This window comes from Columba livia, chromosome 2 (assembly GCF_036013475.1).
Source record: "Columba livia isolate bColLiv1 breed racing homer chromosome 2, bColLiv1.pat.W.v2, whole genome shotgun sequence".
Lineage (NCBI taxonomy): Eukaryota > Metazoa > Chordata > Aves > Columbiformes > Columbidae > Columba > Columba livia.
The window spans coordinates 6018474-6045336 of NC_088603.1; the positions used below are offsets into that span (position 1 = coordinate 6018474).

Here is a 26863-nt window from a genome sequence, read left to right on the forward strand (position 1 = left end):
TAAATATTCCCTTCTTGCCCAAAGTTTCCTACTGGTTGTGTAACAGTGGGCAGTGCAGGCTCCCTGTTTGTGTCTTCTGAGCAGCACCTGGGTTAAATAACTGTGAGATGATGTGTTAATACAAACACGGCCTTATCCTGACTGATAAGAATATCAAAATGTTACAAAAGGGTATTTTCTGGCCTTGGGACATAGACTTACCCAGAAATATTTCAGGGCAGATAAACAGGCTATGAAATTTTGGGGAATGACCTATTAGAGAGCAGTGTAGGGGAAAGGGACCTGGGGGTCCTGGGGACAGCAGGATGACCATGAGCCAGCACTGGGCCCTTGTGGCCAGGAAGGCCAATGGTACCTGGGGTGGATTAGAAAGGGGGTGGTCAGTAGGTCAGAGAGGTTCTCCTGCCCCTCTACTCTGCCCTGGGGAGACCACACCTGGAATATTGTGTCCAGTTGTGGCCCCTCAGTTCCAGCAGGACAGGGAACTGCTGGAGAGAGTCCAGCGCAGGGCAACAAAGATGCTGAAGGGAGTGGAGCATCTCCCGTGTGAGGAAAGGCTGAGGGAGCTGGGGCTCTGGAGCTGGACAAGAGGAGACTGAGGGGTGACCTCATTAATGTTTACAGATATATAAAGGGTGAGTGTCAGGAGGATGGAGCCAGGCTCTTCTCAGTGACAACCAGTGATAGGACAAGGGGCAATGGGTTCAAACTGGAACACAGGAGGTTCCACTTAAATATGAGAAGAAACTTGTTCCTGGTGAGGGTGCCAGAGCCTGGCCCAGGCTGCCCAGGGAGGTTGTGGAGTCTCCTTCTCTGCAGACATTCCAACCCGCCTGGACACCTTCCTGTGTAACCTCATCTGGGTGTTCCTGCTCCATGGGGGGACTGCACTGGATGAGCTTTTGAGGTCCCTTCCAATCCCTGACATTCTGTGATTCTGTGAAATGCTATGGACTCCTTTCTTGGAGGAGGAGAACAGGGAGGATCCAGATACATTGTCTCTGAGGAGGAAATCAGAGAATGAAGGGAGAGAACAAAAAAGAGCAGGGGGAAAATAGAGCCAAAACTGAGATAGGCCAGGTGAAGAGAAGGAATGGCAGATGAATCCTTCAGATGTGATGGAATTCAGGTAGTAAGAGTGGCAAAGTGAAGGTGTAACCAGTTTGTTGGTAGTAAAGCTGTGTTGTTTTTTACTCTTTCTGTAAGGAGTTTTCACTTGTTTTGCCCCACTTAGTGCACGTAGCCCTGGTCAGAGCAGGCATTGGCGAAACTTCAGTCCTAGCCTTTCCTAGCTTCCAAGAAAGGGCTCAGTTTTAACTATGGGTGATGCCCGTAGTGCAAAGCTGTCCTATGACTGTTCTCTCCGCAGGCTGTATCTGATCCACCTTGTGATAACATACGGTGTATATCAGAGGGCAGAGTGTGCGTGTCGCTATTTGGATCTCTGTTCCTTGTGTTTCAGGCATCTGGTGTCGAAGGCTCCGATATTCCCGATGATGGCAAACTTATAGGATTTGCACAGCTCAGCATCAGCTAAACAATGGTCCCAGGAGATGTTTCCCAACTGAGAACCCACATGTGCATATTTGTAATGCTTCTGTTAGCCTAAAAAAACCAACCACTACTGCCAAAGAATTGAACTACAGCCCCTTCCTAGAAGCTTTAACATTTTCCTTAATAGGAACATGTACCTTCCTGAAATTACCGATGGTGTTTACACCTTTTGTAAACAACTCTCATGGTTTTTTGTATCTGTCATCTCAAACATGCAGCTCCAACACATCATTGCCTGCATGTTCGTTTTATTATTGCCTTACTTTAAAGAAAAATACTACTGAGTACGAAGCAGGGGGTTCCACTGCTCTGATGATCATGCCTAAATGTTTGCTTACATGTGGTTTCATTCTTTTTTTGTTCACTTGCTATTTTTGCACAACTTTTAATACTGAACGGATCTTCTTTTGTTCTTTACCTGCTTCTCCTTCCATCTGAAACACCAATGTACATGATGTTTGGGTCACCTGGCCTGCTGAGAAATCCGCTTCTCTTCGGCTGTGTGTTTTAAAACTGCTGGTTTGAACCTGAGCAAGCCAAGTCTTAACCCGCGGGAGGGAGAGCCGCCTTCCCTTGTGCTTGTTTTTGAGGAGTTCCTTGACTTTGAGGTGTTGAAGTCAGCTTCCCTTTGTAAACTGCCTTATTTTTTTTATTATTATTATTATTATTGTTATTATTATTTTACTCTTTTGGTTCTTTCCACATGAGTGCCAGGCGTGGCATGAGGGCTGAACCTTTTAATTCACATTAAGCAGTCCTTCCTCAAAACGCCTTTCATTCTGCATCCTAGATGTAGCCTGTTCGTGCACGCAGACCACTGAGGCATCGCAGGCTGGAAACTGGTCTTTCAGATGATCCACAAAACCCTCGTGGGCAGAGGGAGAGCAGATCTGTGTCACTCTGCGTTGGCCAAGGACACACTTGGAACTGTTCACAAAACCCAGTCTGTGATGCCCGGCTGCGCGTGTCCTCCCGATGTGTCCCCCAGTCCCTTTGCAAACTGGTACCCGTGGAACCACCCCTGTCGTGTTTTACAGCAATAAAGAATCGCCAGTAGAGTGGTAGTACTGGGCAAGCGGGCGCCGGGCTGTGTCCCTCCTGCACTAATCGCTTGGGCCAGCAGCCTTCTCGCCGGTCCGAGCCTCAACGTTTGATCAGGATGTCACCGAAACCCCATCACACACATGTATTTAGCTTTTATTTCTATTATATGGTGTTGAATTTGAGTTTCTACGTGAATAATATAAATTATACTCTGGGTTTGATAAGAGACACTTGTAATGCAATATGTGAATAATGGTGTTGATTATTTTTTTTCCTTACTGTTTCACAGTTGGCCTTTGTAACTGCTATTGGCTCTGGAGTGTTTTCTACACAGCAATTGTAAGCCTGTAATTTAACACACAGATGGAAACGCGTTTGGTTTCCATCAGCCACAAACAATGCAGAAATGGAGTGTTAAAGCGGAATGACTGGGTTCAATTAGGACTTCTAAAAATTTCCAAGTCTTCAGGTGAACAATCTATATTTATACATTGTTCTCTACGAGCAGCTGTGGAAACTTCCTGAATTGTGCATGTTCTTTTTATACCACCCTTGTTGCTTTTAGCCCCTGGGTGGATATTTGATATATCCCCATGGGCTATTTGCAGCCCTGTGGCTGGTGAGTGTGAAGTAGAGGAGAATAGAGGGTTTTGGGGGTCAGAGCACCCCAGGGTGCTGAGCAGATGCTCTCAAGAGACCTGGGAGCAAGTGCCCGATACCAGGGAGGTGATGCTGGTTGGGTTTGGCCAAGTGTGTCCATGTGGCACCTCTGGCACTTTCTCCTATTGCCCGACACAAAGTGCTCCCCTTGGCTTCCCCCATCGAGCTCTTGACTTGGAACAGCAGGCTGGACCTCGATTGGCACGTCCCCCTCTGCTCCACACGGATGCGTTGGAAACCTTTAGGATACGGAGACAAGGTAGTCTTGGTACAGTATTATTTTCCCCTTCTGCCTCGTGCCGTGGGGACCTCTTCGTTCATTTGTGTGCTGGTGCTGAGAAAAGGTAGGGCTCAAACTGCTCAAATGGAACAATTCTGCATCTATTTATTTATTCCCCACCTTCTCCAAGCCAGGCCTTAGAGAGCTTGAGCTCACACTATCCCAAGGCTCCTTAGTTCTTTAATGGAGAAAATTAAGTAAGGAAGAAATGGATGGTTTTTTACCCTATAGATCTCCAGATGTTTTGGATAGGGATCCAAAATATTTACTTGAGTTATTACAGTGCTAGACAACTGTCTTTTCTGATGTTCCAGTAAGTGCCAATGCTATTCATAATTGTTTTCCAATGTCATTAAGAATTTGGTTTTTGTGCAAATTTCTGATCTGAACCTGGAAGCAGGTGGTAATTTTTGGTTCCTACTTTTAAGGACAGTGCTCTGTTAATGAAAACGGATCCTCTTCACAACTTTGGTGTATTGTAGATTATAATGAAAGATGTAAAATATTCAGGCTTTTTCTCCTTTTTTGGACTTTGTATTTTACTGCATGTCTCTAATTTTTAATCAATAAAGAACAAATTGTCCATTGGCGTGGGTTTGGTGTGTGGTTTCCATGTCATTGGGTTGGATGGTGCACATTATTGCTCTTTGCAGCTGCCTGAAAGGAGGTTGGAGCATGGAGGGGTTGGTCTCTTCTCCCAAGTAACAAGTGATAAGACAAGAGGAAATGGTCTCAAGTTGCCCCAGGGTAGGTTCAGGTTGGATATTAGGAAAAGATTCTTCCTGGAAAGGGCTGTCAGGCATTGGAACAGGCTGCCCAGGGCAGTGGTGGAGTCACCATCCCTGGAGGGGTTTAAAAGACACGTAGATGAAGTTCTTAGGGAAGTGGATTAGAGGTGGACTTGGAAGTGTGAAGTTAATGGTTGGACTTAATGATCTTAAAGGTCTCTTCCAACCAAAATGATTCTATGATCTTGGGGAAGGGCTTTGTCTGAGTGGTGTCTATAGCCCCCCGGGGCATTTCTGATTGAGGCATTTGGGAGGTTGACAACCCCAGGAGGTGGGGACGCTCTGCAGGACTTGTGTGCAGAAGTGGAGCCAGGATGGCACTTAGGGTTGTACCCTGAGAGCTTGACTCTGGTTGAAAGGTTTTCTTCAAGCTGTGCAGCTTCCCCTTTCCAGGAACACCGCAGTGTGACAGGGACTGGTATTAAAGTGGGGTGATTTATAACCTGAGCAGCATTTGGAGCGTGAGCTGCACACCTTCCCTTCCGCTTCCTACTTGTTCTTCCTGAATTTGAAGATTAAGGGCAGGTCTGATCCAGAGGTGCCACTGAGGTCTCTCATGTTTCTAGTGGAGCCAGGATTTCAAGAAAACGCACTGATGGTGGGAGGTAGAGCCCAGGCTTGTCCCCATCTTGGGACCCTCATGGGTCCAAGCTCTGGCTGGGCTGTTCTGGGCTCTGGTGAGACCCCCCTGCAGTGCTGGTCCAGCTCTGGTTCCTCAGCACAGGACACACATGGACCTGCTGGAGAGGGGCCAGAGGAGCCACAGGAATGATCCGAGGCTGGAACAGCTCTGCTGGGAGGACAGGCTGAGAGAGTTGGGGTGTTCAGCTGGAGAAGAGAAGCTCTGGGGAGACCTTAGTGTGGCCTTTCAGTGCTTAAAAGGGGACTGTAAGAAAGATGGGGACACACTTTTTGTCAGGGCCTGTTGGGATAGGACAAGGGGTGATGGTTTAAACTAAAGGAGGGAGATTCAGGCTGGACATGAAGAGGAAAGTTATGACACTGAGGGTGGTGAGACCCTGGCCCAGGTTGCCCAGAGAGGTGGTGGATGCCCCATCCCTGGAGACATCCCAGGCCAGGCTGGACGGGGCTCTGAGCAACCTGAGCTGGTGAAGATGTCCCTGCTCATGGCAGGGGTGGCGCTGGATGAGCTTTGGAGGTCCCTTCCAACCCAAACTATTCCATGGCTCTGCCCTGTTAGCACCGCTTTTCCCGCTGCAGCAGACTCGTGTCCCAGCGGTCGTGCTTCGGGCTGTGAGAGCGAGGAGGTGCCAGAAGTGAAAGGTCTTGTCCCAGCGTGCAGGTGATGAGGCTGTTGGCAGATTGCCAGTGAACCTCTTGCCAAGAGGTTGCAAATGCTGCTGTGACCTGGCCCTGAGCCACTGCTGTGGTGGTGGCAGCAGGTTTGTCACGGCAAATGCTGGCGGTTTGGTGTCTGCTCAATTCAAGTGGCCATCTGGACAATTTTAAGAGTGACCTCAGTGTCATGATGTCTCCATTCAGAGAAGCAGAAGGGCTCCTGCTCAGTTTGTGGGAATGGAGAAGTTTCCCTAAAGCTTCAGGGACTTGTCAATGACAAGATTTGTGTTTTTGGGGAGCGGGTGTGGATGGTCCAGTTCTAAGTGTGTTCCCTAGACCTTTTGGCTGGGATGCACCCATCTGCGTTTGCCTAAAAATATGCACGTTCTTGCTTAAAAACAAACAAAAAACCCCCACCAGAACAAATCAAAACGTGGTGGCCTTGGATGGTGGCACTTTTTAAGTTCTTTTTTCCATTCACTCCAAGCCTCTTGGGCTTAGTTTGCCATTTTCTGGCTCTTTATTTCTCTTAAACTGTTCCTCTTTACTCTCACATCCAGAAAACTTCACCGGGGTTGTATGTAACTTGCACGTTTTAGGTGTGGGATGGTGAGGGATGTTCTGCGTCGCTGCATCTTATCCCCTGCATCTAAGCCAACTTCTTTGCAGTCTCTCCAGTATTTAGCCAAACCCTCCTTAAAAAAGCCTCAGAGGTTTATATCCCAGCTTTCTCTCCCATCCCCACCCCCGTAGGAAGTCTCTGTATGGACACTCTAAAAGGCCCCAGCGCCTCAAAGTCCTCCTGTGACTGACTAGTCCACCAGTTACCTTCATCCTTGGATGTTGCCCTTTGTGGGTGCTCACCATGAGATGTCTCATGCTTTCACTTAATGGGAACATGGTGTGATTACAAATCCCAACCCTGAGTGTTGCTTTTTCTTCAAATTTACACACTTCTTGTGGATGCTGACAGCTGTAGGGCTTAACCTTGGGCTTAAGCAAGTGTTCCGGGCCCAGGAAAGCCTGTCTCTGCAGGTACTGCTGCCCATGTCAGACAGTGGGGAAATTCTGAAAGCATTTGGGGATTTCGGCTGGTGCTGCTCACCTCGTTTCCCTGCCTCAGTGTGGCTTTCCACCAGATCTGCCATCTTTATGTGGTTCCACACATGCCACATCACTGTGACACCAGCTGGATCCGTGTCATCGGCCCCAACCTGACTGAGGAAGAGCAGCTGAACCTCACCCTGCTGTGGGACATGGAGTGGTGCTCCATGTACTCACCGGTGGACCGCGACCTCATCTCCATTGTGGTGTACAGCTTGAATGCCACGGAGAAGTGCAGCAATGGCTGGGTGTACCCCTCAGACCATGGTGGCCACTCAGGTTTGTGACATCCTTTTGTTTCTGGTTGCTTTCTGCTGTGGAAAATGGTGTTTTGAAGGATGGGGTGCTCAGTGGGGACCAGGCACGCCTGGAGGTGTGATGTTCCTTCTGTGCTTTAGCTTTGGTGCTTAGTGTCTCCCCAAACAGCAGCAGATCGATTCCTCCTGACCTTTACCAAAAGCCATGGAAAGATGTGTTATGAACACACACCCTGCTCAGGTGCTGAGGAGATCATCTCAGCCCAGAGAAGCGATTCAGCTCCAACCTTTGCTGCCTCCTCACCTGCTGGAAACCTCCTTCCTTTGGTCCTTGGTCCAGCGCCTTGGTGTCCTTCAGCCTCCTTTAAATGTGATGCCCAGCTCAGGCTCTCCAGTGCTGGTGGAGCAGAACAGATCACATTTTCCCTCGCAAGAGTTCTGGCAGTGTTTTGTTCCAGTCTTCTGGCTCCTGCTTCTCCAGATCCATGAGACCCATGACTGGTGTCTGACTGACCCTCCTGGGCTTCCTCATTTAATCATGATGAAGAACAGATGGAGCTACTTTCTAGCATGGAGCCAGGAGACTGCCAGTGGAGATGGAAGGATCAGGCCTGGGAAGGGCTCCCCTGAGCTTCTGAACATCTTTGACTCAGCTTTTAGTGAGGTTTGGCCTGTCTCATCTTCTGCAGGGCTTTGGATCACAAGTGTGATGGGAGCGGCTGAGGGACCTGTTGGGTTCAGCTGGAGAACAGGAGCTGAGGGGAGACCTTCTGATCTCTGAACTGCCTGAAAGAAGCTTGGAGCATGGAGGGGGTTGGTCTCTTCTCCCAAGTAGCAAGTGATAGGATGAGAGGAAATGGCCACAAGTTGTGCCAGGGAAGGTTTGGATTGGACATGAGGAAAAATTTCTTCTCCAGAAAGGGTTGTCAGACGTTGGAACAGGCTGCGCAGGGCAGTGGTGGAGTCACCATCCCTGGAGGGGTTTAAAATATGTTTACATGAGGTTCCTAGGGACATGTTTCAGTGCCAGAGTTGGGTTATGGTTGGACAAAGTGATCTCGAATGTCTCTTCCAACCAAAATGATTCTATGATGAAGCAGAGATCAAGGTGAACAGAAGAACCTTGATTTCATCCTCCATCTGAGTTTCCTAGTTGACTTGAACAGACCAAATTTGTGTTGCCCACCACCTCCACCTGCTTCAGTGTTTGCCTGTTTATCTGTTATCATTGGTGCTCTCTGCTTGTGGCTGCTGAGCTGGACTTATCCTTGGGGCAGCATCTCCTCTCTGGCTGCCTGGGGAGCTGGTGTACCTCCAGGTTTGCCCTGTGGGTGCCCTGGTCAAGCCAAACAGGGCAGCCATGGTCTGGTTTCCATCATGCAGTTCCCAGCAACCTGTGGGCAGGAGAAGCCTCCAAGTTGCTTTTGGGCACCTCTGGAGTCTTTGCCTCATGGACATCCCAAAGGGGCCCCAAGCACATGCTGTTCTTACATCAGGGATGGGTTGAACAGAGCTGGTTTGATGTTCTCCGTGATTGTTTTAAGGCAGGAAGGCATTTGAGCTGAGTTTTGCCAAACTTGCCTCAAGCAGCATTGCCCCATGTCAGATTTCTCCCATCCCTATTCGCCTTCCCCAACTTTTCTCTGCATAGAACCCCCACCAAGCTGCGGGGTGGCCCAGAACTGGTGGCAAAGGTGGATGTCGCACGTGTCACTTGCTTGTGCTTGCACAGGAAAGCTGCAAAAGATGCAGGAGATGGAGTCTCACATCACCTGGGACCACAGCCACCCTCTGTTGCCTCCAGCTCTGCCCATCCATCAGAATCACTTCTTTTATCCCTTGGGACTTCTCCCAGCTCTGCATCACGCTGGGCTGCCTTGGCCCCTCTGAACTTCGCTTACATGGAACTGCTGGAGACAGCCTCAGGGGTTCAGCAAACACAGCTCCTGCAGTTGCTTTGGAAGAGTCTTTTCCCACAGCAGGGCCACCTGGCTGTGGCACAGGGTGGGATCCAGGTCGCCTGACACCGGGATCCTCCAGCTCCAGACGGGCGCTGTGTGGGTGGCACACAGATGATTAATGTATTACGTGGTGTACTTAGGACAGGTGAAACATCAGGCATTGTCTATCCTGACTACACATTTGTGGCGGCTGGCTGTGACTGCGGAGCTTATCTCAGGTTTAAACATTAATTCCAGTCCTCTGGAAAGCCTGTCCCAGGACTGTCCTGTTCCAGACGCAGCTGCCAATGTCAGGCATCGGGGAAATTTTGAAAACGGTTGGTGAGTTTGGGCCATTTCAGAAATGGCTGGTGCTGCTCACCCTGCTCCCCTGCCTCAGCGTCTCTTTCCACCAGTTTTGCCAACTTTTTATGGTTCCAAACGTGCCGCATCACTGCAACACCAGCTGGATCCGTGCCATCGGTCCCAACCTGACCGAGGAAGAGCAGCTGAACCTCACCCTGCCCCGCGATGCGAACGGGGCGTACGAGCAGTGCTCCATGTACTCACCGGTGGACTGGGACCTCGACTCCATCATGGCCTATGGGCTGAATGCCACGGAGAAGTGCAGCAGTGGCTGGGTGTACCCCTCAGCACAGCCACCGTCCCTGCTGACCGAGGTCTGTAATCACCTTTGATGTGCTGGGGAGGTGGAGGGAAAGGACACCCAAAGGGCTGCCCTGACCTGCAGTTCAGTTGAAGCCAGTACTGACTGTGGTGCATCTGGGCTGGGTTGATATTCACATCAGGTGTGTTCTGGGGATCTTGGCTACACCACTCAGCCTCTGGTGTGGTCCCTGAGGGGTTGCAGGCAAACAGGCTGCGATATAGACATCAGTGGGGCCACAGGCAGAGCTGGTGGAGACATTAGTCACTCCTGGTGGGACCTTTTCGTAGAATCACAGCATGGCTGGGGTTAGAAGGGACCTCTGGAGATCATCCAGTCCAACCCACCTGCTCAAGCAGGGTCACCAGAGCAGATCACACAGGAAGGTGTCCAGGTGGGTTTGAATGTCTCCAGAGAAGGAGACTCCACAACCTCTCTGGGCAGCCTGGGCCAGGCTCTGGCACCTCAAAGGAAAGAAGTCTCTCCTCATATTCAGATGGAACCTCCTGTGTTTCAGTCTGTGCCTGTTGTCCCTCATCCTGTCGTTGGGCACCACTGAAAAGAGTCTGGTCCCATCTTGACACCCACCCTTGAGATATTAATCAGCATAAATAATGTCCCCTCTCAGCCGTCTCTTGTCCAGGCTGAACAGCCCCAGCTCTCAACCTTTCCTCAGAGCTCTTTTGGTTGTCCCTGCCCCTCCGCAGACTGCGTGCCACCTTCCCGCTTCTCCCTGTGTACAGCTTTGTGCTTTGGACTCCTCGGCCAGGGAAAGCAGTCAGGGCTCAGTGCGTGGTTTCTCCTCCCAGGCATGGTGGGGAACTTGTCAGGGTGACAGGCTGTGGGATTTCTGCCTCGGGGTCTCAGCGTGGAGACTCCAGGTCAGGGTTGTCACAAACAGCTGGAATTCCTCACTGCTCCTCAATTTGTATGGAGAGAGGAGAGGAGAGGAGAGGAGAGGAGAGGAGAGGAGAGGAGAGGAGAGGAGAGGAGAGGAGAGGAGAGGAGAGGAGAGGAGAGGAGAGGAGAGGAGAGGAGAGGAGAGGAGAGGAGAGGAGAGGCTTGCAAAACTCCGTCTTAACAGTCAGCAAGAGCTTCAGCAACACAGTGTTCTGGTGAGCAATGCTAAGGTTCTCTCAGTGCTTTCTGACCTCTCTGTATTTCCTATACATGTTCTTCCCTATGTGACTCTTTCTATAGATGCACTCTGGATGCTGGCCGCTGCAGAACATCTCTTTACTAGAAACTGCTTGTTCGAGGAATCAGCACCGTACTCATCCTTTTTCCTTCGGGAAGGAAGGCAGAGTAGGAGAAGCAAAGTGCTGGGACTTCTGTCCCAAGTGTCACTTTAAGCAAAACTTCCTAACCAGGAGGGTTCTCTGGGGGTACCTGGCCTGAGGGGGAGTCCGACAGGTTCCAGGGCTTGGGAGAGCTTGTCCCACCGCTGACTTGTGTGGTATGTGCACATCCTTGGAGGCGGGATCAGAAAGCATCGGTAGCCTGTCGAGAACAAAACCATCCATGTTTCCTTTCTCCAGTTTGACCTGGTGTGTGACAAGAAGGACCTGAATGACATCTCCCAGTCCATCTACATGATGGGGCTGTTCCTAGGATCCATTATCTTTGGGCCATTAAGTGACAGGTGAGGAGACACAACCACCCAACCGGGGTCTGTGCAAAGCCAGCAATGAGCGGAGCAGCAGGCTGCTCCCAGCCTGGGCACCGCACCATGTGTGTTTTGTCACTGCTCATCAGTAGCAGGGACCTTGAGCAAAGTCTCTTCAGGTCCCATGAGGACACGGCTGTGCAGGGGGGTGGAAGGGAGAAGGGCACAGTGTGCATGCAAGGTGCTTCGCATGTCAACTGTGAGTCCAGCGTGAGCCTCATCACCCTCAAGAGAGGGTGATACGGTCACTGTGTCACCCACTGGGCTCTTCAACATCTCCATGAGGTGATTCGAGATGCCAACTGTGTCTTCCCTCTTCCTCCTCAGGATCGGCCGCCGGCCAGTCATTCTGTTCTCCATCTTCCTTCAGGGCTTGTTTGGTGTAGGAATTGCCTTTGTGCCCCATTTCTATGTGTACATGGCCTTCAGATGTGTCGTGGGGGCTTCGGTGTCAGGGATCACCATGACGATACTGGCCTTAGGTGAGTAGGATGCTCATGCCCTGATGCAGACAGATGTGGCCTCTCAAGATGCAGTAGGAAAGGTCTGTAAAGAAATAAATCCTTCTGTGTGACCTGAAAAACACCGCAATGAGGACAGGTCTTGCTCCGTACTGTCCTTTGGCATGTTGGCATCTCCTCAGCCCTGAGTGAGAGCCACGGGCAGCATCTCTCCCATGCCGGTGCTCAGAGGAGGACAAGAGGACAGCAGCCCGGTTCAGCAGGTCAGTGTGGGGAGAGAGCCCAGGGGCTCTGGGATATGATTGATTTGGGCACAAATTCTGCCCCAGTGAGGCGCTCTGTGGATGCTGAGAGCAAAGAGATGACATACCTGAGCTTCATGTGCTCTTGCAGAGGACCATGGCACCCTGATGATAAAGAGAGGCGATACATCTCATGAAACACTAATGACTTGTGTGTGTGACCAATGCCAGAAATATGACTGTCAGTCCTCTCTCCTCACCTCCAGGGGAGCTTTTCTCCAGGACAAACTCCCTGTCAGCATCCATGGAAATCACTTGCATGGATGACCTGAACCTTCGCTCTTCTTTTCAGCTACAGAATGGATCGGTGTCTCCTCCCGGCCAAAGGCAGTGCTTGTGTCTCACTGCTGTTTCGCCATCGGACAGATGATTTTGGCTGGTTTGAGTTACGGAATCCGCAACTGGAGGCTGCTGGAGATTGCAGGATCTGCTCCTATATTTGCCTTTTTCTTCTGCATCCAGTAAGTGGGACCTGGGCAGAGATCCTTGCAGACAGGACAGCAGCAAGGGTGATGGGTGGCAGTGAGGAGGAAGAAGCTGAGGAGCAGGATGGGTCTTTCCCATTAGAGAGCAGATGCTGCAGGGGCTTCTGCAGAGCCCACCACATCTCCCTGGAGCACTGGACCTCTGAGAGCAGCAGCTGCTTTGCTTCAGGTCTCCAAATGCGACCTTTGGGGCCTAAGTGTAGGCCTGGAAAAACTGACCTGAGGAGGTATTTAGACTCCCCCATCACATGGAAAGCACATTGGTTGCTGGACGTGGTCACGGAGAGCTGGGCTGTGGGGAAATTCAACTGGTCACAGCAGCATCTCCTGGTTTCACCTCCCGGGCAGGGTGCTCCCAGAATCAGCTCGGTGGCTGGTGACACGAGGCAGAATAGAAGAAGCCAAGAAGCTCCTTAAGAAGGCAGCATCCATCAACAAGCGCACCATCCCAGCAGGACTCCTTGAGCAGGTACCCGTCATGGCTTGGGGACCTGCCAGTGGTCTTCAGAGACCTTGCTCTGTGCTGGGGTTTGTAGCAGCCGCTGGAGCTGAGGTCACCTGAAAAACAGCTTTCCATGCTGGCTGGGGATGATTTGGGGATGGACCGTGGGTGGGTGACTCTGGTTTTGGCTGCGCTGTACAGACACAAGGCCGGGGAGGAGGCCCGGCTTCTGCTGAGGCTCAGCCTGGAGCTTTCTGGAGTCCACCTTGACACATGGAAAGGATCCAAGTGTTTCCCTTGTCCTTTTCTCTGTAGGAGTGTTGAGGATGAGCATGAGGTGTCTGTTTAGTCTGTGAATGTCCAAAGGACATGCTCACGCCAAAGGCCCTGCTACTCCTCCAAGCTTCTGCCTTGGGCAAGCAGAGCATGGGTGGAGGATTCCTTTGCCTGGTTTAACTCTTTGTCTTTCTGCATTTTGAAGCTGAAACCTGAGACACAGACCAAGTCTGGAAGTATTCTGGATCTCTTTCGGAAGAAGCATCTCCTGAAGGTGACTTTAATAATGTCGTGTGCCTGGTAAGACATAGCGTGGTCCCCTTGTTCTCAACTTGTAGGTGAAGAAAAGAAGGCATTGATAGTTACTCATAACTGTAAATTCACCTCATGGGTTTTGAGTGTTACTGATGGATATTTGTGCATCTGACTATTCAAGATGCTATGTGGTTTTTGGGAAAAGTTAGAGCCATTCAGTTTTTGCAGTGCTATGTTATTGGTCTGGTTCTATGTACCCTTGGAAATTAGGTATTTTGGTCAAAATGTTATCGTTTGAGATCAGTACTGTATTTGCTCCTGGCCAATAGACATGCTCAGTGCCACCCTGCCTGGCTTTCAGGTTTGTGAACAGCCTTGTCTACTATGGGCTGAGTCTGAATGTGACAAATTTTGGTCTGGACATCTACCTGACACAGCTTGCCTTTGGAGCGGTGGAAATCCCAGCCCGTCTTGGTTGTATCTTCCTGCTACAGTGGTTTGGGAGGAAGAAAACCCAGGCTGTTCTCCTGGTGCTGAGTGGCCTGGTGTGTCTGATCATCATTGGCATCCCTGAAGGTGAACAATCTCTCCCCAACACGAGAGGACAGCCCCTGGAACAGAGATACACAGAAACCCAACTCTTCCCTTGCTAGTGCAGATCCTGTCCTCCCAACCAAGCCATTTCACATCTCTCAGGGCTTGAGCTGGCTCTAGTGCTGTGATCACAAGGGATGTGGTCAACTGCCCAAGGCCCATTCCCATCAGTAAACATCTGCTTGCCAGTTGTAACAGGAGAGGGTAGAGCTGCCTCTGGTGGGCCACCCATTAGCAGAGTTGTCCTCTGGGAAAATGAATTTGTGGGATGGTGAGATGATTGAATCAAAGTGTATTGAGGGTGGCCCCAGGGCTGGAGCTGTTCCTCAGTCCATGTTCAGTCACTGTTCAGTGGTGATGGCTCCCTGTGTGCAGCATGATTGTCATTATGCTTTTCCAACCACCATCCCTGAGTGGTGCTGGACCCTTTTCCCACTGTGGTGTTCTCTCCTCCTGCCCTCAGACCAGCCCGTGGCAACCACAGTCTTGGCCACCATTGGCAAGTTTACAGCCTCAGCCTCCTTCTCCACCTCCTACGTCTACACCGCAGAGCTCTTCCCCACAGTCGCCAGGTGAGGTCTCCCCAAACTTTGATGCTTCCCTCCTCCATGGCTGGTGGCAGCGGTGGGGCAAAAGCCCAGTTACCCCCATGGCCACACTCAGTCCCATGGTGGCCTAGGGGGTGCCGAGCCCTGCCTGTGCCTCCCACCGGCCCTCGCTCCCCAGGCAAACCGGCGTGGGGCTGTGCTCGATGTCATCACGGGTGGCAGGGATCTTGGCCCCCCTGATCCGCCTCCTGGGCCAGTACCACCCGGCCATCCCCATGGCCATCTACGGGAGTGCCCCCGTGCTGGGGGGGCTGCTCTGCATCCTGCTGACCGAGACCCGCGGCATGGAGCTGGTGGATGACACAGGGGACAGCCACCCCAAAGCTGAGGTATGTGCCTGATGGTGCCTGTGCTCCCTCCTGGCCATGGGCACCACCAGACCCTCTTGGGCAGGACCACAGGGTGCCAATGCTATGGGACACTATTGGCACCTCTTGGACTGGGAGCATCTTCAAGGGCTTACAGCAATGAGAGGGAGGGAGGGCTGCCCCACAGCGGAGGCGGAGAGGAGGCCCCATAACGCTGCCCAAAGGGGTATCTCAGACCCATGGTGGTCATTGCTTCATTTCTGTCCATGGAATGGAAGGACTCCAGGAGTGGCTGGTGTTTCGCTTTGCTCCCCCTGCCCTCCCCAGAGAAGGGCTGGTGCCTCATAGCTGTGTCTTCTTGGCTTTTGGTCTCATATGGCTCCCAGCACCCAGTTACCCATGGGATGATACTTTTGTTGGGAGAAGAGTGTCCATGGGGGCCCAGAGAGAGAGTGGTGAATGGGAAGCCAGGTTGCTGAAGGCTGTGTGTCTCAGAGAAGGCTGCCATCAAATCATAATGGGTCTTTCTTTTCTTTTTGACTCTTTTCCCTTTCATTAGGTCCACAAAAATGCCAACAGCAGTTCAGAAAATGGACACATGAAAGGAAAAGACGGTGGCCAAGACAATGAGTACACAAAGACCACTTACTTCTAGCTGGACCTGCAAGCGGCTGTAGCTAAAGGCAACCGAGTGCTGTGACGGCACTGAGGACAGGCAGGGTCTCCATTTGCAGGACACCACCACCTCTCAGGTGGTGATTGCCAATTCTTGCCTTTCCTTTTCCTTTTTTGCCTTCCTGTATCTCCCTCTATAGCTTGTCCTCAGGCACTGCATGCTGTCTCTGTTGTTTAAGAGTGCTCTTGATGGAAAAAATCTGATGCTTTTCGTTTAAGGAAACAAAGAAAGAAAGCAGAAAGCAGGTTGGATGCAACGTTTTCTCCTCCTCTTTTCTGTCCCATCTCCAGGAATGTGAGACTGTAAACTTTGTGCGAGTGAGACACCTGCTAGAGCATTGAATAGACTTGCAAAGGAAGGCTGAGCTCATTAATACCAGAGCAGATGCAGCACTGAAAGCAATCTCACACTTGCAAGAAGGAGTGATTTCTCTTGACTGTCTAGCATGGTCTGCTCACCCTCTCTTAAAAACATTCTTTTAAATTTTTCCTTTATTTTTTTTAATAAATTCGAGACACTCGACTGAGAAAAAGAAAATGTGATGGGAGATACAGCAAGCCACAGTGAGCAAAGATGTCTAAGAGGCAGCAGAATTGTGGCCTTGGATGAAAGCACGTCATGGTGCTTCGTGCATGGAAAACTGTGCTGTCGGGCTGAGGTGTAGGACCACATTAATTCCTTCCAGGAAACTGAGAGATATTGTGGCAGTCGGTCTCTTAGAAGAAAGCACAAATCTTTCTGGGAACTATCATGTCCATTCTGCTCTGTTCTAGTCTATTAATTCTCGCTGTATCCATTTCTATCTTTAAGTGGTTTAGGACCACTTTTATCTTATATTATGAAGAAAAAAACATGTGTTTTTCCTCTGCTTCCCCTCCTTTCATCTGCTGTCCCTCAAGATGACTTTCTTTTGCCACTGGCTTGGTACAGATGAAACCCAAAAGTTACACAATGCTGGTGTTCCAGCTTTGTGTGTATACAGCTCGAAGGCTGTTTTCTGATTGTGTCAAGAAGCTTTTAAAACAGACTTTTTTCTTCTCCCTCTTGTCATACCTACATGTTTTCCATGAATCAAAGTATCCCATGGATGTGCAGCATGAGGAAGGCAGAGTTTTGGATAAAGTCAGTGACATGGGACAATGCCCCACCAGGAGGGGCTGCCTGTGGTGACATTATCTTATCTCTGACATTGCTTTTTTAAATGATTTGCTGTGGTGCTCCTGTTCAGTGGCCCTAAGTGTAGAGGACTTTGTCCTTTACCCAAGGTCACTCCTTCCTTTATAAAGGCTGGTGGCTGCCTCATTTGGGCTTCTATGGAAAATAAGGTGTTAAGGCTTAAGGCTGAGGGAAGAGCTTGGTGCAAAATGCACAGTTATTGTACGAACCACAGCTCTTTTTGGGAATCCTGCTCTGAGACTCTTAGTTTGAGCTCATTTTATAAATAAAGTTATCCAAGCACATCTGATGTGCTTCTGCTTCCATCTCATTCATGCCTCTAGTAGGCTGAAGATCCATTTCATCTACTCTTCTCTAGATCATTGCACCTGGTTAGCTTGAAGACTCTGGGATGGTCTTTTTGTCTGAAGAGCACTGGAATAGTTTTCTGAGAAGGCTCAGGGGGGACCATGTTTATGCTGATTAATATCTCAAGGGTGGGTGTCAAAAGGATGGACCAGACTTTTTTCAGTGATGCCCAATGAGTGGGGATGAGGGTCAACAGGCACAGACTGAAACACAGGAGGTTCCATCTGAACATGAGGAGAAACTTCTTTCCTTTGAGGTGCCAGAGCCTGGCCCAGGCTGCCCAGAGAGGTTGTGGAGTCTCCTTCTCTGGAGACATTCAAACCCACCTGGACACCTTCCTGTGTGATCTGCTCTGGTGACCCTGCTTGAGCAGGTGGGTTGGACTGGATGATCTCCAGAGGTCCCTTCCATCCCCAACCACTCTGTGATTCTGTATGATTCTGTGTGACTCGTGATGTTTTGCCCAGCTCTGCAGAAATGGGAGGATGTCCGATGGTTTTGCTGCTTTAATGTCTCTGCTACCTGGTCTACATATGGTCTTACACTGTCATAAACAAAGCTCACAGTACAGAGTCAAACCAAGTGTGGTGGAACAGCATGTGAGAATGCAAACATGCCTCTGCCTGTGTACAATGGGATGTTCTGGGTTCTCATCATGATAACACTACGAGCAAACAATAGAACGTGCCTCAGGTGACCTGAAGGGATAACTAGAGGAAAGAGAATGACCCCATAGCCAAGGGGAGGGAGCCAGAAGGCTGAAGAGATGGTGAGGATAAAAGGAGGTGCAAGGTTTAGCTGGGAAGAGCAGATTCAAGACCTTGGCAGAGTGGCTTACTGAGCCATGACTTGAAGGCCTGTTGTGGGAAGGTACTGAAGGTGGCAGTGGTGAGCAAATGCCAGGGACACTGTGAAGGGTTTGCTAAGACATATTGAATAATGTTCAAGCCTTCTTCAGGTCCTCCTATATCAGACACAGGAGCAAGGTCCTGCTGCTGTGCTTATGCCCTCATTTACACCAGTTTGTGTTCAGGTCAGAACCTCTCAGCCTCTGTTGTCTCCTTGGAGGAGACCCAGGTTCATGCATTTGGACCTCCCTACTGCCAAGGAAAATGGTTAGACGGCCAGAGGTATCGAAGGCATGGAGGGGCAGCAGAGCCTGACCTGGCTCTGTGGCCCAAAGTGAGGTGAGATGTGGGGCAAAGCATCTCCTGTTGCCAGAGTTGCCCCACAGGTTCCACTGGGGCAATCACTGCAATCAGTGACACCAACAAACTGGTCTGCAACCCTGGCTGTGGGACAGAGGTGTCAGGATCCCAGACCTTGACCGCTGGCTAGAGGATATTGTTCTCTCCTTCCTTCTGACCCCATGCTGGGGAGGCCCCAGGCCCATGACCAGAGGAAAACCTGCAGAAAGGGATCCAGCGAGGAATGGCTGAGGAGGTGAGGAGAATCACTAAATCATAGAATCACTTCAGTTGAAAGAGACCCTCAAGATCATTGAGTCTAACTGTTAACCTAGCACTGGCACTAAACCATGTCCCTAAGAACATCTATTACGTGTCTTTTAAACACCTTCAGGGATGGTGATTCAGAAGCAGCATTAACGCTGCCATCGCGACTCTATGCAATGAGTCAGTGCCAAAGCCCAGATCTTGCAAATGCCCTGCCCCACCTCCAGCCATGGCCAGTTCCCAGGTGACACTTTGCAATTCGAGGTGAAGTTGAGCACCAAAGCCGAAGCACAGAATGAGCACCACCTCCAGGCATGGCTGGCTTGGACTTGAGACACTCCAGCCTTCAAAACACTATTTACTACAGCACAGAGCAATTAGAAACAAATGGATGCTGCAAACCAGAGTGACCAACCTTCTTCTTGGACCACGAGCAATGCTGTGGTTTGAGGAGGTGGCTTCATGAAAGGGTGTCAAATACATTCTGTATTTGCAAACAGGTAGAGCAAGAGAGGAGGACCCCCTGTCTTTTGTATGAGCTGACAACAGCCGATCAAGGTCACTGCTAAAGGCCGACCACGCTGTTGAACTGCAGCATACACGGCACAATTCAGGGAACTTGCACAGCTTCTCACAGGGAAAATAAATATAGATTGTTCATCGGAAGACTTGGAAAAAAAAACAGTTGTGATTGAACTTAGTCATTCCGCTTTAACACTCCATTTCTGCATTGTTTGTGGCTGATGGAAACCAAACACATTTCCATCTGTGTGTTAAATTACAGGCTTACAATTGCTGTGTAGAAAACACTCCAGAGCCAACAGCAGTTACAAAGGCCAACTGTGAAACAGTAGGGAAAAAAAATAATCAACACCATTATTCACATATTGCATTACAAGTGTCTCTTATCAAACCCAGAGTATAATTTATATTATTTGCGTAGAAACTCAAATTCAACACCATATAATAGAAATAAAAGCTAAATACATGTGTGTGATGGGGTTTCGGTGACATCCTGATCAAACGTTGAGGCTCGGACCAGCGAGAAGGCTGCTGGCCCAAGCGATTAGTGCAGGAGGGACACAGCCCGGCGCCCGCTTGCCCAGTACTACCACTCTACTGGCGATTCTTTATTGCTGTAAAACACGACAGGGGTGGTTCCACGGGTACCAGTTTGCAAAGGGACTGGGGGACACATTGGGGGGACACGCGCAGCCGGGCATCACAGACTGGGTTTTGTGAACAGTTCCAAGTGTGTCCTTAGCCAACGCAGAGTGACACAGATCTGCTCTCCCTCTGCCCACGAGGGTTTTGTGGATCACCTGAAAGACCAGTTTCCAGCCTGCGATGCCTCAGTGGTCTGCTTTAAGAAAGACTGAATGAGAATAGACCTTCTGTATGTGCCTGTCCATTCCTTATTTGCTCTCTGAGGTTCTGTAGAAGTCCTTCTCTAAGTCTATTCCATCCCCTGCAGTGTCTGTCTTTGACAAAATTTCCAGTGTCCTGCCGCTGAACACAAGAGGGAAAGAGGAAGAGATTATAGTATTTCCGTTCTGTTTTCTGACATATTTCTCTTCACCTTACATTTTCATTTTTGGATCTTTTTTGCCTTAAATTCATAGCTCCGGGTACCTACCTTGGCTGGGGGTTGGCAGCCTCTATGTCATCCACCAGGTCGGTACCACGGGTCTCGGTCAGCAGGATGCAGAGCAGCCCCCCCAGCACGGGGGCACTCCCGTAGATGGCCATGGGGATGGCCGGGTGGTACTGACCCAGGAGGCGAATCAGGGGGGCCAAGATCCCTGCCACCCGTGCTGACATCGAGCACAGCCCCACGCCGGTTTGCCTGGGGAGCGAGGGCCGGTGGGAGGCACAGGCAGGGCTCGGCATCCCCTGGGCCACCATGGGACTGAGTGTGGCCACGGGGACAATTGGGCTTTTGCCCCACCACTGCCATTAGCCATGGAGGAGGGAAGCCCTGAGGCATGTGGAGACCTCACCTGATGACCGTGGGGAAGAGCTCTGCGGCGTAGACGTAGGAGGTGGAGAACGACGCTGTGGCTGTAAACTTGCCAGTGATGGCCAAGACGGTGGTCACCACGGGCTGGTCTAAGGGGAGGAGGAGGGATTTCTGCTGTGACCTCCATGGAGAAGATTCAGTTAAACCAAAGATTTCTGCAGTGGGATTTTTTTTTGAGACAGGCCTTTCTAGTGGACTTACCGAGCAAATCTACCACCTAACCCATTGAAAATCACTCTTAGAGCCCCCTTTCCTGGACAGTATCTTCTGGACAACTGGTAGGTAGAACCCAGATTTTTCCTGAGGCCTTGAACATTTCCTAAATCTGCAACTGGAGTGAGTGAGCCACTGCTGACCTTTGGAGAGTGCTTGGCTGTAAAAATATCACATCCATGAGCTTGAAAGCATCATGTAGCTCCCCTTTGTCCTCTAGCCTTATTTGCAGCACTAGGATAGGAGCAGGGGTGAGGGTATGAACTGCAATGTATAAGCAGGAATAGATAGGGGGGTGACATTTGCTTTTCCTGTCCATCTAAAGAAGGGAGACGTGGTGGCTTTCAAAACACTTCTTCTGCTACACCTTAGTGAGAGGAGGCCGTGGTGCATAGTAGATGGAGGGGCTGTGCATGTTGGGGGCTGGTGATGGTGGTGGTATGTAACTGGTAGAGATGGTGGTGTCTAATGGGCACAGCCTGTCAAGGACCAGGAGCTGTGGAAGGACCAGGCACAGCTCTAAAGGAGGAGAACTTAATGGAGAGAGGAATCCAGCATGTTGGGAGTGCAGCAGCACTTGAGGCAGCTCAGCCCCTGGGAGCGAGTGTGGGTCTGTGGCCAGCCAGGCTGAGATGGTGGGTCTGAACCATGAAAGAGATGGCTGGGGCTCTACCCAGTTGTGCTCTTGTGTTGGGAAGAGGTTGTTCACCTTCAGGGATGACAGTGATGATGAGGCACATGATGCCAGACAGCAGCAGGAGAACCACCTGGCTTTTCTTCCTCCCAAACCACTGCAACAAGAAAATGCAGCCGAATCGAGCTGGCAACTCCACTGCCCCAAAGGCAAGCTGTGTCAGGTAGATGTCCAGACCAAAATGTGTCACGTTAAGGCTCAGCCCATAGTAAACAAGGCTGTCTGCAAACCTGAAATTCAAGTAAAGTAGAATAGAACCTGTGACCAGATGCATTTTCCAGGGGTTTATCATCAAAAATTACAGTGGTTAGACCAGTCTCTGACTTGCTTCTAGCCACCACCTGTGACAGTTCTGTGGGGTGTAGTTACATGAGATAAAGCACTATGGATGCTCATATTCTCAGCAACATTTAGATTGCACCCAGAACTTCTATGGGGGCACAAAACCACTCCAAGGAACAGAGATTACCAAAAGCTGGAATTACTCAATTCTTTCTCACAAAGCCCAGAGCATCTTGAATAATCAGCTTCTCCCCATGCCCAGACAAAGCAGATCTTGTCCAGCATGGGGACACAGAAAGGTGGCAGATGAACACGCAGAGATGACCCCAAAAATCACATATATTTACAGTTCTTGTCAACCCTCAATGCCTTCTTTTCTATACCTGGAAGTTCGGAAAGAAGGGACCACGCTCTGTCTTACCAGGCACACGACATTATTAAAGTCACCTTCAGGAGATGCTTCTTCTGAAAGAGATCCAGAATACTTCCAGACTTGGTCTGTGTCTCAGGTTTCAGCTTCAAAATGCAGAAAGACAGAGAGTTAAACCAGGCAAAGGAATCCTCCACCCATGCTCTGCTTGCCCAAGGCAGAAGCTTGGAGGAGTAGCAGGGCCTTTGGCGTGAGCATGTCCTTTGGGCATTCACAGACTAAACAGACACCTCATGCTCATCCTCAACACTCCTACAGAGAAAAGGACAAGGGAAACACTTGGATCCTTTCCATGTGTCAAGGTGGACTCCAGAAAGCTCCAGGCTGAGCCTCAGCAGAAGCCGGGCCTCCTCCCCGGCCTTGTGTCTGTACAACGCAGCCAAAACCAGAGTCACCCACCCACGGTCCATCCCCAAATCATCCCCAGCCAGCATGGAAAGCTGTTTTTCAGGTGACTTCAGCTCCAGCGGCTGCTACAAACCCCAGCACAGAGCAAGGTCTCTGAAGACCACTGGCAGGTCCCCAAGCCATGACGGGTACCTGCTCAAGGAGTCCTTGTGGGATGGTGCGCTTGTTGATGGATGCTGCCTTCTTAAGGAGCTTCTTGGCTTCTTCTATTCTGCCTCGTGTCACCAGCCACCGAGCTGATTCTGGGAGCACCCTGCCCGGGAGGTGAAACCAGGAGATGCTGCTGTGACCAGTTGAATTTCCCCACAGCCCAGCTCTCCGTGACCACGTCCAGCAACCAATGTGCTTTCCATGTGATGGGGGAGTCTAAATACCTCCTCAGGTCAGTTTTTCCAGGCCTACACTTAGGCCCCAAAGGTCGCATTTGGAGACCTGAAGCAAAGCAGCTGCTGCTCTCAGAGGTCCAGTGCTCCAGGGAGATGTGGTGGGCTCTGCAGAAGCCCCTGCAGCATCTGCTCTCTAATGGGAAAGACCCATCCTGCTCCTCAGCTTCTTCCTCCTCACTGCCACCCATCACCCTTGCTGCTGTCCTGTCTGCAAGGATCTCTGCCCATCTCCCTCTTACCAGATGTAGAAGAAAAGGGCAAATGCTGGAGCAGATCCTGCAATCTCCAGCAGTCTCCAGTTGCGGATTCCGTAACTCAAACCAGCCAAAATCATCTGTCCAAAGGCAACAAAGCAGTGAGAAATAAGCACTGCCTTTGGCCGGGAGGAGACACCGACCCATTCTGTAGCTGAAAAGAAGAGTAAAGATTTTAGGGTCATCCTTTTCAAAGCATGCAGGACTGTCAGGTCCCTTTTGTTGTTGCATCTTGTGAGGGGACATCTTTCTACTGCAGGACAAGGGCATTCTACTCACCCAAGGCCAAGTCAGTAATCAGAATTCCTGACACTGAAGCCCCCACAACACATCTGAAGGCCATGTACACATAGAAATGGGGCACAAAGGCAATTGCTACACCAAACAAGCCCTGGAGGAAGATGGAGGTCAAAAAGACTGGCCGACGACCTATCCTGAGGAGGAAAAGTAAAGACACAGTTGGCATGTGGAAAGACCTCATGGAGATGAGGAAGAACCTAGTGGAATACACATTGATTTGGGAACCATTAACACCAGAGGTGATTTGACACCCATATGAACAAAACTCCTCTATACACCCTGGGAATTAACTGGCAGGAGAAGCAGCATCTTCACTTTTGACCAGCTGTGGTGCTAGCACAGGCAGAAGGAGATGCTACTAAAGGAACCAACCCTTGAAGAGTCCCCATGTCTCCTGTCTTGAGAGCAGTGAGTATCAGACTGAAACGGGCTGTACTGCTGGCTCCCCTGTGTGGCACCAGGTTCACATGCTGAGCTCTTCTCCCTTCCATGTCTCCTGTGTGGCCATGTCCTCCAGGGAGCTGAGATCTTTGGTTTGGGTCACCATGATCACAGCATAGCCATCGGAAGGAGGTCACATGGTCTGGTTAACACTGCTGAAGGTGGGTCCAACTCTGTACCCAAATGGAGGTTTCTGAGATTCTTGGAGACACCCTTGGGTAGCTGAGACACCATTTGGGGCTGGACCTGTGATTCCTGCAGGACCCCTCTGTAAGGCTGTATCTGCCTCCCTCTCTCTTTAACACTCAGACATCTACAGATGTCTCAGATGGACCCTGATGCCCTTGCTCAGGTAAAGGGATAAAATTCTGCGGAGGGGTATTTCATGCTCAGTGCATGGAATATCCTGAACTCTCAGCGGGGCTGTCCCTAGGTGTCAGGCAATAACTCTGGGAGGCTGGCTGTGTCTCCTCACCTGTCACTTAGTGGCCCAAAGATCAAGGCTCCTAGGAGAAGTCCCGCCATGTAGACAGACTGGGAGATGTCGTTCAGGTCCTTCCTGTCACACACTAAGTCAAACTGAAGGAAAGAAACACAGCTGCTTTGGCTCTTGACAGACCCCATCTGCTTTTGGGGGGTGGGCAGCCCCTCTGGTCCAGGGTGGACACAGAAGTCATGTGCCCAAGATCTCACTCCAGGCCCTGGAAGCGGAGCTCCCACCCCCAAGGACACGAGCCTCCATGGTGAGCACACAAGACATGAGTCAGTGGTGGGACAGGCATACGAGGTGCTCAGCCTGCCTCTTCATCCTGGTGCACATCTCTCAAGCCATGGGACCTGCAGGACTGCCTTCCAGCACAGACATCCCTGAAGGAGCCTTGTGGTTGGCAAGTTTTGCTTGAAGTGGAACCTTGAGATGTGAATCCCAGCAGTGTACTTCTCCAGCTGCAAAGGCAGGGTGAAATGGAAGGAGGAGGAGGAGAGAAGGAGAGTGGTAAAGGAGGACTGGTGCAGGAGTGGGAAGGGGTTGCACCAGCTGCTGAGGAGCCTCCAGAGAAACTCTCTGTGAAATGAGCACAGTGCTCCAGTAACTCCAAGAAGCCTTTGCAAATGCTGGGGGCTGAAATCCTCTGGTTTCAGCTCAGATGAAGGTACCTGTGAGAAAGTGCTGGAGCTGGGAGTGAAGAAAGAGGGAGGGAGAGAGGGAGAAATGAGGGAAAGTGAGAGAGCAGCGGAGGGTCAGAATTTGGGGTTATTGGCAGACAGAGCCTTTGCTCAACTGCATAGCCCATGGAATGCCTTGATGCAGCCTTGAAGGTCTCTGGAGGTCCCAGAAATGTGAATGACAAGTCCTTGGAAAGTCTTTTACAAGGAAGGTGATGTGAGAAGAGCAAGGCTGAAGAATAAGGGAAACAGTGGCAGGGAGATGCAAAATGTCCATCCAGGCAACATGCATCGTGGGTTCAAGGACCTGGAGTCTGGAAGGGGGAGGGATGGTGGGCAGAGCAGGTACTGGACTCATACCCTCACCGTCTCTGCCTGTGGCCACCCCCAGGCATCTACATCACGGTCTTCTTGCACACAGCCTCCCAAGGAGTACCACTGTGATCTGTATGATGGAGCCAAGATCCCCCAGTTCCTGCTGTAAATCTCAGCCTGATGGCACCACAGCTGGTGTTGGCTTAACCAACCTACAGAACAGGATCCACCCATCCCTTCCCCTCCATCTCCCCGGCACATCAAAGGTGATTACAGACCTCGGTCAGCAGGGACGGCGGCTGTGCTGAGGGGTACACCCAGCCACTGCTGCACTTCTCCGTGACGTTCAGCCCATAGGCCATGATGGAGTCGAGGTCCCAGTCCACTGGTGAGTACATGGAGCACTGCTCGTATGCCCCGTCCGCGTCCCGAGGCAGGGTGAGGTTTAGCTGCTCTTCCTCGGTCAGGTTGGGGCCGATGGCACGGATCCAGCTGGTGTTGCAGTGATGAGGCACATCCACAACCATGAACACTTGGCCAATCATTTGGAAAGAATTAAGAAGTAGCGGGAGGGAGAGGAACAGTACCAGCAATTTCTGATATAGGCCAAATTCCCCCAGAGCACATATAAAATCTCCAAACTCAGTCATGGTGACAACCTCTGTGGCCAGGCTATGCTAGGGCATATCGCTTAAATAGGAGAACATTAATGTTTAAACTGTGTGAGCCCTAAAGCCCTAATCAGATGTGATAAAATGAGCACTGGTATCAGCACGCTCGATTACCTACAATATAACTTACTATGATACACTGCAGTCCTGCGGCGTGCACTTTGTCACCAGCTTTTCCCTCCCTGTTCTTGGGGCCAGAACAAGGGTGCTAGTGGATTGCCACCCTTGGGGATAGTGCGGGGACAGCTTATCTTATCCCACTCCAGAGTATTTCCCAGGGTCTCCTGAAGGCAATTGTGCTGCAGTGCAAAGTTTTTGTCTGCAACATAGAATCACAGAATAGTTTGAGTTGGAAGGGACCTCCAAAGCTCATCCAGTGCCACCCCTGCCATGAGCAGGGACATCTTCACCAGCTCAGGTTGCTCAGAGCCCCGTCCAGCCTGGCCTGGGATGTCTCCAGGGATGGTTCATCCACCACCTCTCTGGGCAACCTGGGACAGGCTCTCACCACCCTCAGTGTCAAAAATTTCTTCTTCACATCTAGCCTGAATCTCCCCTCCTTTAGTTTAAAACCATCACCCCTTGTCCTATCACAACAGGCCCTGCTAAAAAGTCTGTCCTCATCTTTCTTACAGGCCCCT

The 26863-nt window shown here is 50.6% G+C and overlaps 3 protein-coding genes across 4 annotated transcripts in view; 2 read left to right on the plus strand and 1 right to left on the minus strand.

Annotated features, from left to right (window-relative positions):
• OXSR1 (oxidative stress responsive kinase 1) overlaps positions 1–4127 on the plus strand; it is a 102663-nt gene extending 98536 nt beyond the window's left edge. For both annotated transcript variants that reach the window (XM_065050363.1, XM_065050362.1), the window contains exon 18: positions 1463–4127. In XM_065050363.1, coding sequence (XP_064906435.1) covers positions 1463–1537 — 75 coding nt within the window. In that variant the 3' untranslated portion in view covers positions 1538–4127. The remainder of the gene's footprint in view (positions 1–1462) is intronic.
• A 5023-nt stretch (positions 4128–9150) lies between these two features.
• On the plus strand, positions 9151–19330 carry LOC102086181 (solute carrier family 22 member 13). Its single transcript, XM_065050373.1, has 10 exons — positions 9151–9606; positions 11132–11235; positions 11587–11741; positions 12315–12483; positions 12856–12976; positions 13431–13525; positions 13842–14056; positions 14538–14646; positions 14801–15011; positions 15550–19330. Exons 1-10 carry the CDS (start codon positions 9235–9237, stop codon positions 15643–15645), a joined length of 1647 nt encoding a protein of 548 aa, XP_064906445.1. The 5' UTR covers positions 9151–9234; the 3' UTR covers positions 15646–19330.
• A 206-nt stretch (positions 19331–19536) lies between these two features.
• Positions 19537–26237, minus strand: LOC102086004 (solute carrier family 22 member 13). Its single transcript, XM_065050374.1, is given in 10 exon segments — positions 19537–20153; positions 20281–20490; positions 20645–20753; positions 21587–21801; positions 22275–22369; positions 22824–22944; positions 23317–23485; positions 23611–23765; positions 24548–24651; positions 25830–26237. Coding segments are annotated over 10 exon segments (1680 nt in total). The 3' UTR covers positions 19537–20059.
• Between the last annotated feature and the right edge of the window lie 626 nt (positions 26238–26863).

What these genes read in the sequence shown, in the direction of transcription:
- LOC102086181 (XM_065050373.1), top strand. Translation starts at nt 9,235, where the DNA reads ATGTCAGGCATCGGGGAAATTTTGAAAACGGTTGGTGAGTTTGGGCCA. An exon ending in TTTGGGCCATTAAGTGACAG is followed by an intron (nt 11,236 to 11,586) that starts GTGAGGAGACAC and finishes CTTCCTCCTCAG; the next exon opens with GATCGGCCGCCGGCCAGTCA. An exon ending in GCCTTTTTCTTCTGCATCCA is followed by an intron (nt 12,484 to 12,855) that starts GTAAGTGGGACC and finishes CCTCCCGGGCAG; the next exon opens with GGTGCTCCCAGAATCAGCTC.